Raw genomic sequence first — 23,917 nt, 5'->3', positions numbered from 1 at the left:
TTGCAGGAGAGACCTGTGCTGACAGGTTTGATCCTGAGAGTACAGGCCAGTGAAATGGAGGAGGGGATATACTGCCTCACCTTTCCCTCTGCCCTACTGAAAGCTCATGCCTACCCCTTTTTCTTCCAGCTCCTTAAACCCCACGACCACAATTCTTCCCCTTTATTCCACTTCACATATTCCCCAAGGCCTTACGTAAGCCCCGCAAGATCCCAGACGCCCGAGTTCCAGATTTCCCGCAGTCGTTTATCCTCCTGAGCCCCCTGCAGTACTGGCAGCAACCACTGCTCCTGATGGCAGCACAGAGCTATTGACCTTCGATTGGCCGACAGCTCTGTGAGGCGGGGCTTCCTCCTGGAGATTGATTGAAGCCCCATGAGTCATTTACTCTGGGACCTGTCTTTAATGAATAAGCCAGCCCCAAAATGTGTAACTGGACTGAGTGTCGAGATGCACTCACAATGTCCTGTTGCGACATCCAGTAACCAAACTTGACAAGTAAAAAAGTTTACAGTTACCCAACATAAATGCAGGCAGGTCTCAGCATTTCAGTAACGTCGGCAAAAGCAAAAGCAGGAGCACATTATGAGTTGGACTGGGTTTCTAACTGTTATATGTCATCACAATCTCACAATAATTAACCTCAGTTGCAAAGCTATCACTGGAACCCTGATTATAGGGTCCAGGCAGAGAGGAACAGTTTGTGAGGACCCCAACAAAAACTGGATAGATTTACTTTCCTCTTGTCTGAGCAACCAGAAGCTGCTTGTGTTTTTTTCCACTGGCTTGTGAAAGATTTGGCTTCTTTATTCTGTCTATGCTTATGTGTGTGTGTGTGTGTGTGTGTGTGTGAGAGACCAAGTGCATGTCTACACACTAAGCCTTGGTGATAAGGCAGGAGCTGGCTGCACTGTTTTAAAAGCTGTGTTGATGAAATACAAGTGAAAGTCTGGCTTCAAGCTGTGGCATGGCAGCACTTTGGCTGCGGAATGACCTGATTTTTAAAAAAAATCTTTGTTAATTGCTCAGTTGATTTGCTGAAAGCTCCCTTCCACCCTATTTCTATCCTCATTCATGTTTGACTCTCATCTGCATGCTCAAGATTTCTAAATTCAGTCATGCTGTTGCTGATATATGAAAAGACTTCTGTTTGCAGGATGTGGACAATGTTTTTTTTGAGGGGATTTAATTAAACTTTAACAATTAAAGGGACATGCATCCTTTGTAAAAACTTCAGAAAGGCAGGCAATTATCACAACTTTGAACAGAAATGTTTTAAAATTTGATTGGAGCATTTAATTTGAAGAAAATAACATACTTATATAGTTCTGGGGTTGGTTATTTTGCAACTCTGTCTGAGGTATGCAATATTGCTCCTCCACTATACTATAATGGAACAAAGTGATTATTACATTAAGATTGAAGCCATTCAAACAAATATGTGCAACTTAACCTGAGTGTGGAGTCTTGCAAAGGATGCTGCCTCTTCAAAGTGATTTTGTAATCTGCAGTTACAGATCTCCCTTTTTTGAGCACGTTGTCGATGCAGTGATGATTCTAAACAGCCGGTAATCAAATCGAGATGCACTCATGTGACTTATTGTTTGAATGGGACTGGGGACACAGTGTTGAGAGCAGTGTGCACTCAGTAAGGATGCTTTGAACACTGACTGAAGCCTAAGCATGTTGCCTATCTCCTTCATTTGCTGCCTGAGTCCTCCTTCGCCCACCAGCTCCATTCAATGTTTTTGCACAACTAGGAGAGTTTTTTTTGCCAGCTTAGTTTAGTTCCATCAGTGGGCCCACCTTGGAACCTCTGCGGAAAAAATATCCTAAATCCAGGATTGCCGTGTAATCGCCAGTAAATGAAGATTAATCTTCCAGTCAAAAAGTGGCTGTGCACAAAAGTTGAGGAGAACATTTTTTTTCAAATGATGTACTTTTCATTTACTTTCACTATCCAGGTAGAGATATGGGGGAAGGACTGACTGAAAATCAGAATTAATCCAATCGTGTAACAAAGAGGGTGTTTCTTTCCTAGTTAGCCAGAGGAAGACATGACGTCCAGAGGCAGGGTTGGCAAATTTAACCTCCAGTTACTGCTGTTTGTGGAACTTTGCTGTGAGATTTGTGAAAGGCGGTATATAGAGGCAGATTATCAATTGTTCTTTCATTTGTCCTTCCCTGTTTTCCTCCTTTCATCCCCATGGCCACATCACCTTTCATTGGTATTCCAGTGCACTGCATCACTGAACTGAACAGTGTCCAACAGCTCTACCCGTCTCCAAAGGATTGTTAAGGACCATCAGTGCATCTGGGAATCGGGGGAAGGCAGGGGAGAGAATGCTGTGAAGATGCGGTGGCTCTCTGAACCCACCTGCATTAGGGTGGTTCATTTCTGTTGTCTTTCTTTTTCCCTCCTCTTAGTCGTGTCAAGAGTCATACCCGTCCCAACTACTCCTACTGTGACCACCGCCATAACTACCGTATCTACCACAACCAGCACTGCTCCCCCGACTGTCATCATCACTGAGTCTGCCCAACCAGCTGTCACGAGCACCCATATATATGGTATCAAATCTTTCCTGGATCTTCTAAGATTTCTAACTGTGATGATTGTAAAGAGCCACTGAGTTATTGGCACACCAACAAATCGGTTGCATTTTTAAATATTAAAAATCTTCCTTTAGTGATATTCACAGCTGATCAAAATGTCCGAAAGAAACGGAGCCATGTGGGACGCGATTGTGTAAGGGAACCAATTCACTACAAAATGCTGTTTTTAAAGGTTTATTGTTTAATGTAATTGAAATAGACTTCTGGGGATTGCTGTTTATGTGTCAACATTAATCAAGTGTCATCGTTAACACCAGCCGTACCTTTATGCAATGTTTGTACAATTGGGTATCAGGTTGATATTCTAGTCTAGCATTACTCTTAAGACTGCGCTGTTCAGCAAACACAAGGAAACATTAACTGACTTTTGTTTAACTCTGAGCTTCAAGTGTATAAAGTCGCTTTATTGGTGATTTTTGAGTTTACAAATTATTGTATTTGTAGAAGATCTTCACCATTGGCTGCACATTCTTGGGGCAGAATGTTGGAAGGAAGCCTCTGAATCATTGTAACGCTCTTTCAATTCTTTATTGTCTCCGGCTCACCTTCATCTCCCAGGGAAATGTATTTCTGTGCTGGTTTTAGCTGGAGTTAAGCCAGGGAATTCTGTTTGCTTCCTGGCAGGGGCTCCCTAAACCAGGGAAAGTTAAACTGAGGCATTCACTCCACCATAACCATGCCAATACTTGCCCATGCCACCTAACCTGTTGGAGCAAATTTGACCCGGATGATGAAAAGTATTTTATTGATGTTTCTGGCTGACTTGCTGAGTACATTCAATCTGCAGTTCATCCTGGCAAGTTGAAAGCAAAGGGTGCAGTTTGACTGCAGTCACATTTGACCACATCCCCACCCTCACCCACCAAATTCTCTAAAGGTCCTCAGACAGCACCCTCCAAACCCACGAACACTACCATCTAGAAGGACAAAGTGAGCAGATGCATGGGAACACCACTCCCTGCAAGTTCCATGCCAAGCCACTCAGCATCCTGACTTGGAAATATATCACCGTACCTCCAGTGTTGCTGGGTTAAAATTCTGGAATTCTCCCCCTAAGGGCACTATGGGTTTATCCGCTGCATGTGGACTGTAGTGGTTCTAGAAGGCAGCTCACCACCACCTTCTCAAGGGCAACTAAGGATGGGTGAGAAATGCTGGGCCCAGGCAGTAATGCCCATGTACCTCAAGTGAATGAATTAAAAACTCCCTTTATGGTGTGGGCTATGTAGAATAAGAACATAAGAACACAAGAACTAGGAGCAGGAGTAGGCCATCCGGCCCCTCGAGCCTGCCCTGCCATTTAGTAAGATCATGGCTGATCTTTTTGAGACTCAGCGCCACTTACCCGCCCACTCACTATAACCCTTAATTCCTTTACTGTTCAAAAATTTATCTAGCCTTGCCTTAAAAACATTCAGCAAGGTAGTTTCAACCACTTCACTGGGCAGGGAATTCCACAGATTCACATCCCTTTGGGTGAAGAAGTTCCTCTGACCTAAGTCCTACATCTGCTTCCCTTTATTTTGAGGCTATGCCCTCTAGTCCCAGTTTCACCTGCTAGTGGAAACAACCTCCCTGCCTTCACCTTATCTATTCCCTTCATAATCTTATATGGCAATCCACCTAACCTGCACATCTTTGACTGTGGGAGGAAACCAATGCAGCTATGAGGAAAATGTGCAAACCCCACAGAGACAGTCGCCCGAGGCTGGAAGCGAACCTGGGTCCCTGGTGCTATGACACAACAGTGCAAACCACTGTGCCACCGTGTTGACCAGACCAGCCAGGATTGACATATTTCCTTCCCTAAAGGACATTCATGAATCAGAGGGATTTTTGCATCACCTTGAAGCTATCTTTTTATTCCAGATTTATATTGAATTCAAATTTCAGCACCTACCAAGGTAGGATTCAAATCCATGTCCCCAGAACATTAGAAACAAAAACAGAAATTTCTGGAAAAGCTCAGCAGCTCTGGCAGCATCAGTGGAGAGAAATTTGAGTGAGCGTTTTGGCCCAGTGACTCTTCCTCAGAATTTTTCCCGAACATTGACCCGGAGCTCTGGATTACAAATTCAGTGATTTGAACCACCATGCTACCACCTTCCCGTTTCCCTTGGAAATTGGAGCCTACCATCTGTGAGGAAAGATTCCAATGTTCTTCTGCATCTCAATGTCTGTCCCAGTTCCTCTGTCATTAAAGGGAGAGGTTGAGATCGGAAGACTCTCTCGCAAACCTTATTGCCACTCTCTTGTTGTGAATGTGGCAACAGTAATCTAGGCTAACCCAATTGTCAATGCAATGTTTTGGCTAATTACCATGGAAAATACAGCGAGGTACCTGGTTAACACCGTGGGTCATGGAATGTGGAGGGAGCTGGGGTAATGTGCCTTTGAGTCCAGTGTTTTATAATATCTCTTCTCCTTTCTAACAGTTAATTTATACCATGGCTTCTTCCACTCACTGTTACTCTGAATTGTTTTTTAACTGTTTGCCTTTTGCACTCAAATATGCTGTAATATTAATTTGATATTGATGAAAATGCCTGGGGGATGCAACACTCTGTTTTGTCCATGTACCTTGTTAACTGGGACTGTCCCTAATTTGACCTTTTCAGCTCTGTTAATATGTTTTAATTGGACTAACTTACTAATGCACAGCACTCTGTTCTCTGCAAACAGAAAGAACATGTACCCACACTGTGCCTATTTCAACTCCAAAAATTGAGTGATTGATATTTGCTGATTCATTTCTCAGGGGGCAATGTCCTGACCAATCAGAATCAGCCTACCTAGTTATTTGGCAGTTGGCCATCAATCAAAATTAATGGGTGTATTTACCATGGCAATGCCTCTACCAATCAGAACCCACTTTCCTGTAAATGTTGTTTTTGCCCTTCAATTGGTATTCTTGCAAATTGTCCTGAAGAAAGTAAGACAAAAATATCTGACAAGATATGTCACTTTTCAGCAATAATTAGGTTTAATTCTAGAATCATGGAAATTGCAAGACCAGATTGAGTCCATTTGGCCTATGAAACTATCCCACTCTTAGCTCTGCTGCTTCCATCATTTCAACCACACCGCTCTCCTCCTCATTCAACATATATATCGCACTATCTTCCAGAACTGACAACAGAGACTGGGGGGATACCTGTAGCATGTATAGACCTTTAAAACAATTCTTCAGAAAATGTCGCAGATGCGAATGTTGCTGGCAAGGCTTTCATTATTGTCCTTCCCAAGTTATCTCTTCAAAGGTGCTGGCTAGCCATTTTCACAACCCACAGTAAGTTATGTAAACTCCCAACGGATGTTATTACTGGACAATCAGATCTCAGACAGAAATCTAGGTTGATGGATCATATTGCATGTTTATTTATTTAACAGCGTGGTCTTTTACGCTCACAGTGCTGCAGATCTTGTTTTAACAATAAAATAGAAATCTATTATGCGCAAGAAAAGATAAAATTAAACAAATGAATTCATTTACATGTAACACAATTTGAAAGATTTCAAAGCCCACCTTAAAAGTACAATATTCCACCTATTCCAACAGCACCCCTGTATAGTACTGAAACACCAGAGAAAATTCCCCTTCTTTACCATAAGTTTGACTTAACTGATGCTTTCAATTCTCTATCTTGAAAGTATGGTCACCTATTCACTGAATATATACACAACAGAGCTTAAAATTTCTCAGCTTCAAATAACCTTGGCAATATTCAAACCGAACACTTCTGGTCTGTAACTTTCAAGCTAATATGCTCATACTGAGGTTATAAATTCCTACCTTTTCTTAACCAGTTAATTTCTCCTAGTACCTTCAACCAGAATGTCTGCAAATTGAAAGCGAAAGCATTTACAACCATTTGTTTCGCCCAAGCAAAACAAAATCAGTTCCTGATCCTCCTAACTGAAGGCAAGCTATGATCTTCACTGTTTAATCTGTCCAATTGTGATCATTGTAATGTGTTTTGATATGATTGAATGGCTCAATTCCTAATTCAGGCACTAGTATAGAGTTCTCTGTTCTCAGTAGCCAGAATGTAATGTGATATTATTCCTAAAAGTGCTACAACACCATGAATCCTGACATGGATTCCATCAGTTAAATGCCACAGCTCACTTCTTTTGTAGAATCTTTGGTACATTATGCCCTTAACTAATGTTGAAAGCCATCATAAGACAGAATAAAGGAATGAGCAGTTAAAAATCACCAGAAAGCTATTCCATCATAGAGCCAAATGTTGCCCTGCTGACTTGCATTCCTTTTGTGAGGAAAGATGGAATGTTCTGGAGATTATTAACTCAGCTTCAAAACCACGTTTCAGAAGTTCCCAAGATGTGTGATGCTGGCAAGCCCAGTATTAATTGTCCATCTAAATTATATTTGAAATGCCTTACAACTACTCAGCCACTTCAGGGACGCTGTTTGAGGCTACAAAGGACATTAGTGACCCAAATGGTTTTAATGGTAGTTTTGTGGTGCACAACGCAGCAAACAGCCACTGCGTGATAGTGAGGAAGTGCCTATCCTGGAGTCTGACATATCAAGGTGTGGAGCTGGATGAACACAGCAGGCCAGGCAGCATCAGCGGAGCAGGAAAGCTGACCCTTCAGAAGAAGGGTCCAGACCCAAAACGTCAGCTTTCCTGCTCCTCTGATGCTGCCTAGCCTGAAGTGCCCATCCAGCTCTACACCTTGTTATCTCAGAGATCCACTGTGTTAACTGTTTACAGGAAAGACAATTGCATTTTGTATCAATTAGGCACTTAATTGACCAATAGCATACCTTTCCCGGCATTTGGAGAGGTAGAAAAGAGGTAGCACTGTCCTTCCTGCCAAAAGCTAATGACAATCAGAGTTCTTTTGAGCTCAGAAGTGGGACTGGGAACGCAACAGTTGCTTACAGAACTACACACACTCCAGGGCCCAGAATCAAGCAGGTACCCAGGCATGAATGAGTGATGACAGGAAAAGAGTTGGGGGGTGGGTGGCAGCAGCAGAGGGAGGCGGCAAGTGGCTCTCAGCTGCCACCCCACCCTCCCACCAAGGCTCCCTTGATTATAGCTGAGGGCATTTGCACGAGTCACCTCCAGCCACTAACTGTGAAGCTGGATGAACACAGCAGGCCAAGCAGCATCTCAGGAGCACAAAAGCTGATGTTTCGGGCCTAGACCCTTCATCAGAGGCCCGAAACATCAGCTTTTGTGCTCCTGAGATGCTGCTTGACCTGCTGTGGTCATCCAGCTTCACACTTGGTTATCTTGGATTCTCCAGCATCTACAGTTCCCATTATCTCTTCAGCCACTAACTACCCGTTTGTGTGGAAAGGAGAAATAAACTGCTACAGTGATGGAGGCAGAATGCTGATGTGGTCCCCACCTGATTCAGTGACCTTCTGCTTCAGGTCAGGACACAAGATTTCACCCACGTTTCATGATAGACCAACACATTGAATATAAATAAAGTCACTGTTCAGGGCTGATCTCCCATTAAAGGGAGAAGTGGCCATTTGTGGCCTGAGGGTCACTACACTTCCGTCTCCTTAAACCTACCCCCTTCAAGTTTTAGACCCTTATATCCTGGGGAAAAGCTGTTGGCTATCTACCTTATCTATGCCTCTCGTGATTTTATAGACCTCACAGGTGTTCTGATCTCACAGAATCATGGAATTGTTACAGCATGGACAAAGCCACTTTGGATCATTGTGTCAATGCCAGGCATCAAGCACCTATCTATTCTGTATCTATTCTTTCTGGAGAAGGGTCCCAATCCGAAACGTCAAGCTTTCCTCGTCCTCTAATGCTGCTCGGCCTGCTGTGTTCATCCAGCTTCACAACGTGTTATATCAGATTCTCCAGCGTTGGCAGTTCCTGCCACCTATCTGTTCTCATCTTGTTATCGGTTTGTGGCTCATAGCCTTGTATTCTCCCCAACTGGAGTCTTAAAAGGGTTGGATCCAATACTGGAGAATAGAGCATGCATTAAAATAATTGCAGAGCTACAGGGTAACCAAGAGGTAATGGGTCTAATTAATAAGTGATTTCAAAGCCACATACACCGCAGGCCTTGGCACAATGGATTGTGTCTTCCCATCGAGACCCAGATCCCCCCGAGGATTTGATGGTCAAGACACAGACCTGCTAAAAGAAATAGGAACAGGAGTAGGCCATTCAGCTCTTCAAGCCTTCACCGCCATTCCATAGCTGATCCAACATTCCTAATGTCCACTTTCCTGCCCTTTCCCTGTAATCCTTAATTCTCCTCCTGATCAGGAATCTATCTCCCCCCACCAAGCTCTCTGTGGCACAGAGTTCCAAAGACTTTCAACCCTCCAAGAGTAGCAATGTCTGCTCGTCTCAATCTTAAATTGGCACCCCTTCATTCTGAGACTATACGCTCTGTGGTCTAGGGGAAACATCCTCTCAGCATTTACCCTGTCATCCTATCTGTTTCAGTGAGATTATCTCTCATTCTTCTAAACTCCAATGAGTAGAGTCCCAACCTGTTTAGCCTTTGCTCATAAGGCAATCTGTCCATAGCAAGTACATGCTAGTGACCCTTCTCTGAACTGCCTCACGATGCAGCCAAACAGGCTGATTATGAATTTGTAAATCCATCTAACATTTGCAAATGGAAGTGTGTAACAGTGGGAGTGATTCCTGGTTAGCTGTGTTTTGTGAAGCAGTTGGAGTCTCTACTATCACTGTCAATAGGCCCAGGTAAAAATGCACATTGCCAAAGCAACTTGGATGCTCTAAGTGAGCCGCCACGCACTACAAGGCCCTTTGTGGTTGAATGCTTAAAATACTTCGCCAAGGATAAAGGCATGTATCAGTCTTCATTCAGAGATAATAGGAACTGCCAATGCTGGAGTCTGAGATAACAAGCTGGATGAACACAGCAGGCCCCGCACCTTGTTATCACAGTCTTCATTGCTGCTCGAGTGGTGATCGTCCCAGAGTACGCGGTGACTGCCTACCGGGGGAAATGGATTGGAAAGGATGTTCAAAGTGGGTGGGTGTTGGGGACCAAACGATTGTTGCATCCCCTGTTGTATCTTCACTGGGCTCCCAGTAACTTTCTTTTTGATGCCTACTTAGTGGAAGCTCACGGTAGAATATGGAATCTCACTACGTCAGCAGGCAATGACTCCGTCAATATCACGTGGAGTCACACCTTCCCGAGGGAAATGGCAATGTTTACAGTTGAATACATTCACAGTAAGCACTGATATAATGTCGAGTTCACATCAGGTGAGGGGAGGGATAGGACAGACTCAGGAGAGGATCAGAAGGTTAAGCATAGACGTTACGCTTACACTGGAGGGCAAGAGATTGTAGGGTAAAAGTAACTTTTGGAAGGAGGAGAAGCAGTGTCTAGGGAAGGGGTGACACGGGGTGGGGGCAGGCTGAAGTGGAGCGCTTTGTGTGTGAAGCTCTGAATGTATCGAAAACACTTGTGTCAGAAAACTCGTTACATGCCCCAATAGCTGTCAGCCGGCGTAGCCATTGTATAACTGAGATCAGGGATCAGAAAATGGACATTGTCCATCCAGAGAGGTGCCAAAGGTTTCAGCCCTTCTCTTCCTGCTCCATTGATTGTCTTCATTTGAGATAGTGGGGGTAGACAGTTTAAGGCTCATTCAGAAGTTCACAGTCTCCCTCTATGTGGGTGGTGGGGGTTGTCGTTGGTGCAGAGTGAGGTGTCTCCAGAGATCAGGGTTACTGCGCCTGGAGCTGGTGAGGGGGCACAGTGGGTGATGGGTAGTAGCATTATGAGGGAGAACAGGACCAGAGCAGATACGGGATGAGGGAGAGGAGCAAGAAGGGCTGATCAGGAATGTGGGAGATACTGGATAGGAAGAGTTTGATGGAGAGGATGGGAGAAATGGACTCAGGACAGGATTATTACAAGGGAGTAGGAGGTTGGAAAAGGGTAAGGTTAGGACCGAGGGTTACACTAGAGTGGGCTGGAAACTGAAGAGGAAAAGGGTCCCTTGGAAAGAGAAGGGAGTAGAAATCTGAGGAAGGGTTGAGACTGGGAAACGCTGGACTGGAGTACAGTGTCTGTAAATCTCTGAAGTTATTGATTACGTTTGCACCAGAAAACCCAGTGTACACGTGTGTATACTTGTCAGTTCGAGCTTAGAGCAACTGTGCTCCCCCACCATCTACAATGTGTGCCCTCCTCCCTCAGGAAAACAGCCTTCCCTTTGGCTGGAATTTCAGCTCCTTGCTTCTCGTGTGTCCAGCACAGAAGGACCAGCTGGACAGAGGGGGTCAGGACATGAAGACCATTCGGGCTAATATCTGGTTCACACAGGCTTCCATGGACTGCCAGCTTCCCAGATCCTCATTGTGGCCCATACGGAAAGGGATGGTCTCCCCAATCCCACATCTGACCACAGGAAGAGAGTGTGGCATGAGATGGTTTCAGACAGCCTTGCTCCATGCTGCCCTGACCAACAGCCCACCACGCTCATCTGCTTTTCATTCATGGGAGTATGAGCTTACACTCTCCATTGTGAGTAACAACCATGAGTATTGGGAGACCTCACAAACAACATCTCCGTTCCTCGTCCTTCCAATTTTCACTACCACCCACCCCCTTGAACTCAGTTTTCACAGAAATACACCCACTCAAGGTGGCTGGTGTGTTACACTGGTGCAATGAATGTTGCCCCCGGATTGGCGTAGAGTCAAGGGAGCTCGGCTCTGTCTCTTATCCCCATTATACCTGAGATCCTTGGCACTGCCACCCAGGACACTGATATATTTGTCAGGTTGTAGCGTTCCATGCCTGCTGAGCTTGTTTCCAAAAGGTTGACCCACATTCTTGTCTACCTCATACACTTCCCACAGGCAATGGCACGGTGAAGCAAGAACATGTCAAAGCAGGTCAGAATTTTGTCCGACTCGTGGGTCTAGCACCTGGCACGCTGTACAAAATCAGGGTGTTTTCCACCCAGTTCCCAACAGTTACCAGCAACACCAGCACCATTGAGACACCCCCAGGTGAGGCTGGAGTGCTACTCCAGATGCATGTCAGCATTAACACATCTGTCTTCAACTGCATCCTGTAACTTTTTTTGGCTGCTGGAGCTGTCAAGCCTGGGAATCAGGATGAGCCCGCCATTCATCCACAAAGTTTGCATGCTGTTGCACTCAGTTAACTGTGCATGGCCTCTTGGTGTTTTCTTTTAATGTAGAAAATTGCCTGTCTCCCATGTCTGAATGTTATTGGGCTGCTTAGAGTCGCTCTCCATGGCAACATTATAGGGTGTTCACCGAGGCAGGCAGCCCATTCATGTAGCTGTTGGCCTTGTGAATGGGATCCAACAGAACAATGCACAGATGAGCTGAAAGTCTCCCCTGGTCTTTGTTTCTGTAGAGACACCCAGATTTTTGTGCTTGAGATCCCCACCTGTGCCTCTGCAACTGGAATGTCAATTGCATTGGCAGTCAAGGCTGTGTAATCAGTTGATGGATTACTGGGAGATCCAGCCAGAGTTGGCACAGGTTGATGCTGGACCTAAGGAGGAATCCTCTCTATAACGGCAGATTAGGTCTCCCCGCCTGGAATCATGGTGCTGTTACCTCACAAGCTGAGATTATTGCACCCATCAAGTCAATACTCTATCTGTGTAAGAGCAACTCAGCAAATTCCATTCCCTTGCTCTTCTTGCTCCCAGTTGCCAATCTTCGCTCCAGTAGTATAAAGTGCTGGGGCGGTTTGAAATTTGGCATTTGTCCCAATGAGTGCAAAATGCAGAGCTTCAGCAACATGTTTCTCTCCTCAAGATAACAAAGTGTGGAGCTGCATGAACACAGCAGGCCAAGCAGCATCTCAGGAGCACAAAAGCTGACCTTTCGAGCCGAGACCCTTCATCAGAAAGGGGGATGGGGAAAGGGAACTGGAATAAATAGGGAGAGAGGGGGAGGCGGACCAAAGATGGAGAGAAAACAAGATAGGTAGAGAGGAGAGTATAGGTGAGGAGGTAGGGAGGGGATAGGTCAGTCCAGGGAATATGGACAGGTCAAGGAGGCGGGATGAGGTGGTAGGTAGAAAATGGAGGTGCGGCTTGAGGTGGAAGGAAGGGATGGGTGAGAGGAAGAACAGGTTAGGGAAGCAGAGACAGGCTGGGCTGGTTTTGGGATGCAGTAGGGACTTCACAAGCTTCAAAATCTCCCCTTCTATCACTGCATCCCAAAACTAGCCCTGTTCTTCCCCTCCCCCCAGTGCATCACACAACTAGCCCAGCTCGTCCCCTCCCCCCACTGCATCCCAGAACCAGCCCAGCCTGTCTCTGCTTCCCTAACTTGTTCTTCCTCTCACCCATCCCTTCCTCCCACCTCAAGCCGCACCTCCATTTCTTACCTACCACCTCATCCCGCCTCCTTGACCTATCCATCTTCCCTGGACTGACCTATCCCCTCCCTACCTCCACACCTATTCTCTCCTCTCCACCTATCTTCTTTTCTCCATCTTCGGTCTGCCTCCCCCTCTCTCCCTATTTATTCCAGTTCCCTCTCCCCATCCCCCTCTCTGATGAAGGGTCTAGGCCCGAAACGTCAGCTTTTGTGCTCCTGAGATGCTGCTTGGCCTGCTGTGTTCATCCAGCTCCACACTTTGTTATCTTGGATTCTCCAGAATCTGCAGTTCCCATTATCACCGTTTCTCTCCTCAGCACTGATCACCTGATTTCGACTGAGGTGATGCCATCCTTATTCCACACCAGTAGCAATTACTCAGCACTTTCTAACAGCCAAACTGGTGTGGGGCTGTGGCTACTTCATTATGTACCAGATCCTAAAGCAAATGCTACTTTGCGAGAAACATTTCTTACACTGACTTAGTTCCTGCTGAATGTTGCTGCTGCTCTCTAATTGCAAGAATGAGATCGAGGGTGTTCCCACAGCTAGCTTTGGACCTTTTGCACTTGGAATGCTACTTCACACGGGGCGGGTGTTCACTGTGTATATATTATGCATGCATTATGTGATTGTGCATTGCACATGTTCTGTGTCTTTGTGTGAGTGTTTATGTGTGTGTGCATGCATGTGGCTCTGGAGCTGCAGATTGCTGTGTGTTGGCCATTGACCCCTACATTTGACACCCCCACCCCATTCTCTTGCTGCAAACAAATATCTTGTTTGTGTACTGCATATTTGGGTTCCGCAACCCCATTGTCCAGCTAGGGTTGCCAATCATGTTGGATGTTCTGCTAGAGGCTTTATAACATGATTTCCTGACTTGATCTGGTTTGCAAGATCAAACAATCGCTGTCTGGCACCTCGATCACCAATATTTTTCAAATTTACTGAATTTTCTTTGCAAAAGGCGCATCACATTTGTTAATGCCTGTATGTTTTTATGGAATATAGTACACAGCCATATCTAAGGGAGTTACTGGAACTGCAAGGACAGGATACTTCTTACTGATATCTAACGTATTTTGCATTACAACAAACTGCTCCCCCCGATGTTGGCTGTTAGAATTGCTGGGACAATTTTATTCCCGCTTCTGTACACTACCGCCATCCGGTGTTTTCAGTATACGTTGCACTTATAGTTTGACATGAAACCAGCAATCCCGAAACGTCAGCTTTTGTGCTCCTGAGATGCTGCTTGGCCTGCTGTGTTCATCCAGCTTCACACTTTATTATCTTGGATTCTCCAGCATCTGCAGTTCCCATTATCTCTCATCAACAACAAGATTGGCTGTTGTGTGGCAGATTGTTTGTGTTGATAGTATATTTAGGGTGGAATTTAGTTAGGCCTAGCACTGCCAGTGTTGACCTAATCATTGTTGCAATTCTCTTGTGAAATCAGAATAAATGTGGTAGATGTTGAACTTTAAGCTCCCCTGATGTTCCAGTCGATAAAGCAAATGTTGACAGAGTTATTTCAATCAAGGGACTCCACACGCAAGCTCTGTGTCTCAATGTAGTAAGCTGAGCTCAAATGGGCCACTGCTTGAGATGCTACACTGTCTTGGTAGATCGCGTGGTGCTGGAGGACTCCATGGCATTGGAGATCCTCATTGTATTGGAGGACCTGCTTAATCTCGGACCGTATGGTTCTGGAGGACCTCATTCCACTGGAGAACCTCATGTTGTTAGAGGGTTTCATGACGCTGGAGGACCTAACCTTGTTGGCAATGCTCCCTCTGGGCAATGGGGTACAATGTAATTCATGGAGGACATTATGGCAGGAAAATTGCTGGAGGAAATTCCTCATCTCCACCTCAGTGGGGGAAATGTATGAACAAAGGTCCAGTGCTCCCACTCCAAAAATAATGTGGGCAAGTTTCAGGTAGAACCCTCCACCCAAACGCCCAACACGTCCAACAGCCAGACACAGACCACAGTGTGGAAGCAGCTGACTAAATTGTATAAGATCGGGATTAATTAGGGAGGGACAGACTATGAAAGAGTGACATTTAAGAAAACAAAAGGAATACTTAGGTAGAAGTTGAATTTTAGCAAACATGATTTTGCAACTCTTTCAAACTTCATCAAAACATGCAAAAAGCATTGAGTGACAAATATAACTGCACATTGGGCTGGTGTTGTTTCTCAGGTAAGCTCGGCCCATGTGGTTGAAGCAGGTTCTCCGATATAAATATGTCCTGGTATTACTTTCTTGCAGCTTTCACCAATAGTCATGTGGACATCGCAACGCAGGGATGGTTCATTGGCCTGATGTGTGCTGTGGCGCTCCTGGTGCTAATTCTGCTGATTGTGTGCTTCATAAAGAGGAGCAGAGGAGGCAAATACCCAGGTAAGAGGCTCAATGTGAAACGGAGGGTGGACCTGCACCAGAAGCCCTGGGATTCCCAGTGAGAGAGGCCCTGCTGTTCCCTGTGAGAGATGGTCTGGTGTTTCCAGTGGAAAAAGACCTAGGATTCCCAGTGAGAGACCCCTGCTGTTCCCTGTGAGAGAGGACCTGGTGGTCCCATTGGGAGAGGGTGTGGTGGTCCCATTGGGAGAGGGTGTGGTGGTTGCAGTGGGAGAGGGTGTGGTGGTCCCAGTTGAAGAGGATGTGGTGATCCCAGTGGGAGAGGATGTAGTGGTCCCATTGGGAGAGGGTATGGTAGTCCCAGTGGGAGAGGTTATGGTGGTCCCAGTGGGAGACGGTGTGGTAGTCCCATTGGGAGAGCGTGTGGTGGTCCCAATGGGAGTGGATGTGGTGGTTGCAGTGGGAGAGGGTGTGGTGGTCCCAGTTGAAGAGGATGTAGTGGTCTCAGTGGGACAGGGTGTGGTGGTCCCAGGTAAAGAGGATGTCGTAGTCCCAATGGGAGTGGATGTGGTGGTCCCAGAGGGAGATGGTGTGGTGGTCCCAGTTGAAGAGGATGTAGTGGTCTCAGTGGGACAGGGTGTGGTGGTCCCAGTTAAAGAGGATGTCATAGCCCCAATGGGAGTGGATGTGGTGGTCCCAGAGGGAGAGGGTGTGGTGGTCCCAGTTGAAGAGGATGTAGTGATCCCAGTGGGAGAGGGTGTGGTGGTCCCAGTGGGAGACGACCTAGTGTTCCCAGTTAAAGAGGGCCAGGGATTCCCAGTTGGAAGAGAACCACTCTCCCATTCAGACTGGCCCCAGTGTAGGGTTAAGGTTAGAGTCAGGGTTAAGGTTAGGGTCAGGGCTCAGGTTAGTGTCAGGGTTTGGGTTAAACTGCAAAGTTTTAAGCCTTTTACCATGTCAAATTATTTTTTAATGGGAGGTGTGTTGGTGTTGACGAGGCCAGCACCTGTTGTTTAACTATAATTGCCCTGGAACAGATTAAGGCTCAGGCCATTGGCAAAGGACAATTAAGAGTCAAATATGTTGCTAGAAGTCACATGTAGGCCAGACCAGGTAAGGATGGCAGATCTCCTTCCCTTAAGGACATTAGCGAACCAGACAGGTTTTTTATGGCAATAAATAACAGTTGACATGGTCACCATCACTAACCACCAGCTTTTTATTCCAGGCTTCTTAATTGAATTTAGATTCTATTATTTGAACACAGGGACTTAGGATCCTTGTTTACTACTCCCAGTGACAACACCCCTTCAACAATATCTCCCCGTGTCCTGACGACAAACCAACACAGACTTGGTGCCCTCACCTCCCAGCCATAACCTTGTGATGTGCCATGACATGACCACCTTTGGGGTGGGTGGGGTGGGAGTGGATACAAAGGGAGGGGCAGATTGGGAAGCCAATGGGCCGTCTCATCGCGCCCCTCCCATCGACGGCCAATGGCTAGTGAGCCCGCTCGGAAACCTGAGCCCACATTCTCTGAACTAACCGAGGAGTGACCATAGTCCCACACGACATTGACGCAGCCTCTTCGGGTCGAATTTGGTGAAGAAAGTGTCAATGATTTGAAAACTAAAGTGAAGGATGCAGTCAAATTTGAAAGGTTTGGTGCGGAACTCGGTGGAGAATTTGGAGGAGTGATGAGAGGGGTAATTAATGATTTTGCATTCAGATTACACTTACATCTGGATGCAAAATTTAGAGTTTGATCCTTGCCTTAAGGCCATCAACCTGAATGTTTTTATGGTTATTTCCAACACCTACATGAGGTGAGTGCTAGGCACAGGCATTGGTAATGTCTGGCATGCAACCATGGGTTTCGAAGGGACAGGAATGAGGAGCATCATCTTGTATTGTTTATCTCATTCACTGGGGCCTCCAGTCCTCTACATCATTGGAGAGTGTGCAACCTACAAATGTGTGGAATCAGCAAATGTTACTGTCCAGAAGGTGACCATTCAACCCACTCTGTTCATACCAGCTCTCAGTTTTGCAGCTCAGCTACTGCCATTCCTCTACTTTCTTTTCCTGAACAGTCTTTTATCTTCAAATAATTATCTGGGTGCCTTCTTCAGAAGCCAAGATTGAACCTGTCTTGACCTAAAGTCACCATAGCCACAAAGGACCACAGACTACAGGGCTGCTCTCTCCCACTGGAGAGAGATGACTGGTCGTGGTTTAACTTGAGGGCCACCCATGCCTTAGTTGAGGGGAGAGGTTGAGAAAGTGGGACCTTCATGTAACCTCAGCTGGTGTGCGAATTGAACCCATGCTGTTGCCATCACACTGCATTGTAAACCTGCCATCCAGCTGACTGAGCTAACTGACTGCAACCCACCCCCTCCCCCACAACACAGCACCACCCTCTCAGGCACTGCATTCCAGAGCCTAACGACACCAATGTTGCAGTAAAAAAATCTTTTCTTCATGTTGTTATCACTTCTGTTGATAACCTTAAATCAGTACCCTCTGATTCCCCATCCATGCCATCATTGTCGCTTCATGGATTGACCATGTGATGTGGTTTTGTAGTACAGCAATCCCTTAAGCAAGCCCCCATGCCCCTGGTACTTCAGGGAGAGAGGGTGCCATGCCAGACAAAGCACGGTCCAAAGATTCCTTGACAGCAGAAAAGTCAAAGGAAGACTGTCCATCTCACTGGCTCTGAGGGTGGAACAAGGTTGTGAGGGATGTATCATTGTCAGCATCGTTGGTCATGTGATCGCAATCTGGCCAGCAACAAGTCAAGATCATGCAGACAGTGAAGGATCCCAATGTTAAATAAAGTCAAATGTGGGCTTCCTCCAATGCCCATTTGGTCAGTCTGATGGAGAATTAGTAATGGGATCAGGTCTGTGAAGGTGGGAGCTCTTGACGAGAATCTGCCCACAGGCAATAAATGGTCATTGGACATCTGTGTTGGGAAAAAGTGGTGTTTCTGAGCAGTGGCACCTATTCAGTATAACACCAGCTAGTTCCAGATGGGAAAGCAGTAGGAGAAGTGCTCTAGAACAATGCTGCCCCTCTTTCCCCTGACTGGGGGCCCACACTCAATAGGGTCACCATCTTCATCATGAAAGGAAAAGCACTTGCACATTTAATCTTGCTGAAGACAGACATGTTGCTGAAACTTTTCACCTTCTCTTCATCTGGACAAATGCAAGTGCCATGTTTCATATGATCACAACAATTTATATCGCAAAGGAATAGGTACATCGATGGTTGGTAAGCTGACCCTGATTGGTGGACATGTTGCCATGGAGCTACTTTCTTTGTAGCAACACTGCAACCAATTAGAGTCAACTAATTTTATCCTGTTGTGTAAGTTGATGTGTACTGTTTGTTTGGAATTTGGTATTTGGCCTGATTAGTCCATGATGAAAAGCAGTACTCAAGCAGTTTAAATATAGGATCTTAGAATCTAAGAACATACCAAAGGACAATCTACAAAGCAATAATCCAAAAGGGAGAATTGCAACTGTATTTAGTAATGACCAAATGGAAATAGCTTCTCCCTCTTTATTCTAAGTACATCGTTTACAAGCACACCTCTATCAAATCGCTTCTTCTTCAAGAAAAACAGCCTAATTTTCTCAGTCTATCCATGGGAATGAAGTAAAGAGGCTGAACATAAGAAAATAGGACCAGGATTTGACCATTCGGACCCTCAAGCCTGCTCCGCTGTTCAATTAGACGATGGCTGATTACTACCTTCACTTTCCCACACTTTTTTTTCTAATCCCTTAGTATCCAAGCAAAGCTCTCAGGTTGGGCACTCCGATGCTTTGGAATGGAGAATTCCAAAAGGTGGGAGCATTGGAGATGGGGATGCCCAACTGTCTGTTCTCTTTTCAGGAGGAGAGACAGTTGGATGAAACTGTCAAAGCCAGCAGAACATTCCAGGAATGACCTTGGACTCAAGCCCTCACAGGGAAACATAGCAACATAGAAGACAGGAGCAGGAGGAAGCCATTCGGCCCTTCGAGCCTGTTCCACCATTCTTCACGATCATGGCTGATCGTCCAACTCAACAGCCTAATCCTGCTCTCTCCCCATAACCTTCCATCCCATTTGCCCCAAGTGCTGTATCTAGCCGCCTCTTGAACACATTCAATGTTTTGGCATCAACTACTTCCTGTGGTAGTGAATTCCACAGGCTCACCCCTCTTTCAGTGAAGAAATGTCTCCTCCTTTCCGTCCTGAATAGGTGGCCTCCATATTGAAACAGCCTTGTCTGGGCTGGTGACCATGGTACCTGATAGTCAGGTGACCTTCTACTGGGTCAGGTATAGCCCATATTGGGTGTGCCCTGCCTGACTTTTGCCCAGCTGAAAATTTGGGGGGCTTGCGGTCATATTTGGGTGGGCTGGGTATGATGGTGAGAGGAATGTGTGTCGGGGAAGTAATCTTATCCCCCTTCTTCTCTCCCACCTTGATTGCAAGTGTTAACCTGTGGCTCAGTTGGTGGTGCTCATTTCCAATCCCAAGCCTGGGACATGAGGGTGAGATGCCATGTTGGAGGCGTCCTGTTCTCAATGAACCTTTACATGAAGATTCTGCTGCTTCCAGTGAACAAAGAGCAAAGAACAGTGCAGCACAGGGACAGGCCCTTTGGCCCTCCAAGCTTGCGCCGCCTCACTTTGCCCTTCCATACTAAAACTGCTTTCGCTTAATGTGAACCGGATCCTTCTATTCCCTTCCTATCCATGTATTCGTCCAGGTGCTTCTTAAATGCTGCTATTGTGCCTGCTTTCACCATCTCCTCTGGCAATGTGTTCCAGGCACTCACCACACTCTGTGTGCAAAACCTGCCTCGCACACCTCTTTTAAACTTTCTCCCTCCTGCACCTTGAACCTGTGTCTCCTAGTAATTGACCCCCCCCAACTCTGGGAAAAAAACCTCATACTTTCCACTGTATCCATGCCATTCACAATCTTATAAACTTCTACTTGATCACTGGTCAACTTCCTGCATTCCAGTGAAAACAAAACCAAAACTCTATCCAACTTTTCTTCATCACTAAAATCCCCCACACCACGCAACATCCTGGTAAAAGGTTTCTGCACCCTCTCCAAAGCAACCACATTCCTTCTGGTAGTGTGGTGACCAGAAATGTTGGCAATATTCCAAGTGTGGCCTAACGAAATTCGATAAAGCTGTGCCCCTTCCAATAAAAGCATGCATGCCATAGGCCTTTTTTACTACCTTATCTACCTGTGTTGCTACCTTCAGTGATCTGGGGACTTGCACACCCAGATCCTTCTGCATATCAATACTACTAAGTGTTTGGCCATTTACTGTATCATTTCCACCTGTACTTGATCTTCCAAAATCTATCACTTCACATTTAACAGTCCCTCTTCTGCACCTACACAGGCCCCAAACCCCACCTCTTCCTCCGGTACATTGATGACTGTATCGGCGCCGCCTCTTGCTCCCCAGAGGAGCTCGAACAGTTCATCCACTTCACCAACACCTTCCACCCCAACCTCAAGTTCACCTGGGCCATCTCCAATACATCCCTCACCTTCCTGGACCTCTCAGTCTCCATCTCAGGTAACCAGCTAGAAACTGATGTCCATTTCAAGCCCACTGACTCCCACAGCTACCTAGAATACACCTCCTCCCACCCACCCTCCTGCAAAAATTCCATCCCCTATTCCCAATTCCTCCGTCTCCGCCGCATCTGCTCCCAGGATGAGGCATTCCACTCCTGCACATCCCAGATGTCCACGTTCTTCCAGGACTGCAACTTTCCCCCTGCAGTGGCCAAGAACGCCCTTGACTGCGTCTCCCGCATTTCCCGCAACACAACCCTCACACCCCGCCCCCGCCACAGCCGCCCCAAGAGGATCCCCCTCATTCTCACATACCACCCCACTCTCTCCGTGACTCCCTTGTCCGCTTCACACTCCCCTCCAACCCCACCACACCCGGCATCTTCCCCTGCAACCACAGGAAGTGCTACACTTGCCCCGACACCTCCTCCTTCACCCCCATCCCAGGCCCCAAGGTGACCTTCCATATTAAGCAGATGTTCACCTGCACATCTGCCAATGTGGTATACTATATCCATTGTACCCGGTGTGGCTTCCTCTACATTGCGGAAACCAAGCGGAGGCTTGGGGACCACTTTGCAGAACACCTCCGCTCGGTTTGCAATAAACAACTGCACCTCCCAGTCGCGAACATTTTAACTCCCCCTCCCATTCCTCAGATGACATGTCCATCATGGACCTCCTGCAGTGCCACAATGTTGCCACCCGAAGGTTGCAAGAACAGCAACTCATATTCCGCTTGGGAACCCTGCAGCCCAATGGTATCAATGTGGACTTCACAAGCTTCAAAATCTCCCCTTCCCCCCAATGCATCCCAAAACCAGCCCAGCTCGCCCCCTCCCCCCACTGCATCCCAAAACCAGCCCAGCCTGTCTCCGCTTCCCTAACCTGTTCTTCCTCTCACCCATCCCTTCCTCCCACCTCAAGCCGCACCTCCATTTCCTCATCCCGCCCCCTTGACCTGTCCGTCTTCCCTGGACTGACCTATCCCTTCCCCACCTATTCTCTCCTCTCCACCTATCTTCTTTTCTCTCCATCTTCGGTCCACCTCCCCCTCTCTCCCTATGTATTCCAGTTCCCTCTCCCCACTCCCCTGTCTGATGAAGGGTCTCAGCCCAAAATGTCAGCTTTTGTGCTCCTGAGATGCTGCTTGGCCTGCTGTGTTCATCCAGCTTCACACTTTGAGACCTCACATTTGTCTGGATTAAACTCCATCTGCCAATTTTCTGCCCACATTTCCACCTGATCCATATCTTGCTGTATCCTCTGACATTCCTCCTCACTATCCACAAATCCACAAATCTTTGTATCATCCACAAACTTACTAATTAGACCAGCTACATTTTCCTCCACATCACTTACGTAGATCACAAACAGCAGAGGTCCCAGTATTGTTCCCATTGGAACACCACTAGCCACAGCCCTCCATTCCGAGAAACAGCCTTCCACTGTTACCCTCTGTCTCCTATGACTAAACCAGTTCCATATCCATCTTACCAGCTCACTCCTGACATCACATAAATTTACCTTTTGTGCCAGTCTGCCATGAGGCACCTTGTCAAAGGCTTTACAGAAGTCCGTGTAGACAACATCAAGTGCTTTTCCATCATCAGCCATCTTCGTCACCTTCTCAAAAAGCTCAATCAAGTTAGTGAGGCACGACTTGTCCCACACAAAACCATGCTGTCAATTGCTAATAATTCCATTTGCTTCTAAATGCACATAGATCTTGTCCCTGAGAATCTTTTCCAATAATTTCCCTCCCACTGACAGAAGACTCACAAGCCTGTAATTTTCTGGATTATCCCTGTTACCCTTCTTAAACAATGGCACAACATTGGCTATTCTCCTCTCCTCCAGGAACTCACCTGTGGCCAAAGAGGATACAAAGATGTCCACCAATGCTCCAGCAATTTGTTCTTTTGCTTCTCTCAATATCCTGAGATAGATCCCATCAGAACCTAGGGGCTTATCCACCTCAATACTTTTTAAGACGCAGAATACTTTTTATTTTTCAACAGCAACTTGGCTTAGAAATTCAACATTCCCTTCTCTGAGATCATCCTCCACCAATTCCTTCTCTTTGGTGAATGCTGACACAAAGTGTTCATTTAGGACCTCACCTACCTCTTCTGGCTCCACACATAGATTCGCTACTTTGTCCTTGAGTGGGCCAACCTTTTCCCTAGCTATCTGGTTCCTTCTTTTTGTATAAAAATCCTTTGGGATTTTCCTTCATCCTGCTTGCTACTGACTTTTCATGACCCCTTTTAGCCCTTCTAATTCCTTGTTAAAGTTCTTTCCTACTTTCCTTATATATTTCAAGGGCTTTGTCAATTCCTATCCTCCGAGACCTTACGTCTGCTTCCTTTCTGTTTCTGACCAAGGTCATTATATCCCTGGTCATCCAAGGTTCACGTAACTTGCGATACCTATCCTTCATTCTCACAGGAATGCACTGCTGCTGTGAATCTAAAAGATTTCATTTGCAGCAATTGAAGAGAAACTAGTGAGACCTCCCTGGTACCTTTGTCAATACTTACCTGTTGGACAAATATCACAAAAAAATTTTAGATTTCCTGGTCACTGTCACATCACAGTTTGTGTGGGCTTGCTGGGTGTAAATTGGCTGCCACGTGTTTCCAATATTAGAACAAGGTCTACATTTTAAAAGTCCTTACTTGGTTCTAACGTGCTTTGCGATGTCCTGCGATTGCAAAAAGATGCTATCAAAGTGCAGGTTCCGCCTTCTCTTTGCTGTTCTTAACATATTTACACCTTTTGTTTTCCTCTCCTCCTTTCAGTTAAGACGACAGAAGAAAACAGGCCCTCGCAAGACGACAATGGATACCTGTAGGTTATTGCTTTTATCTAATTGTTAGAATTCTTTTTTAGAATTGAGACCCCAGTCCACACTGTGGTCCTTTTCCTC

General features: G+C 46.1%; 1 protein-coding gene across 1 annotated transcript in view; it reads left to right on the top strand.

Annotated features, from left to right (window-relative positions):
• The window catches only part of nfasca (neurofascin homolog (chicken) a), a 283,390-nt gene that overhangs the window by 237,616 nt on the left and 21,857 nt on the right, over window positions 1-23,917 (top strand). Inside the window, exons 27-31 of the mRNA XM_059653208.1 lie at window positions 2,428-2,571; window positions 9,726-9,845; window positions 11,487-11,639; window positions 15,277-15,408; window positions 23,790-23,838. Coding sequence (XP_059509191.1) covers window positions 2,428-2,571; window positions 9,726-9,845; window positions 11,487-11,639; window positions 15,277-15,408; window positions 23,790-23,838 — 598 coding nt within the window. The remainder of the gene's footprint in view (window positions 1-2,427; window positions 2,572-9,725; window positions 9,846-11,486; window positions 11,640-15,276; window positions 15,409-23,789; window positions 23,839-23,917) is intronic.

This window comes from Stegostoma tigrinum, chromosome 21, assembly GCF_030684315.1.
Source record: "Stegostoma tigrinum isolate sSteTig4 chromosome 21, sSteTig4.hap1, whole genome shotgun sequence".
In the NCBI taxonomy this organism is placed as follows: domain Eukaryota; kingdom Metazoa; phylum Chordata; class Chondrichthyes; order Orectolobiformes; family Stegostomatidae; genus Stegostoma; species Stegostoma tigrinum.
Note: the sequence above shows the minus strand (reverse complement) of the source record. Positions and strands in the feature narration are given on the sequence as shown.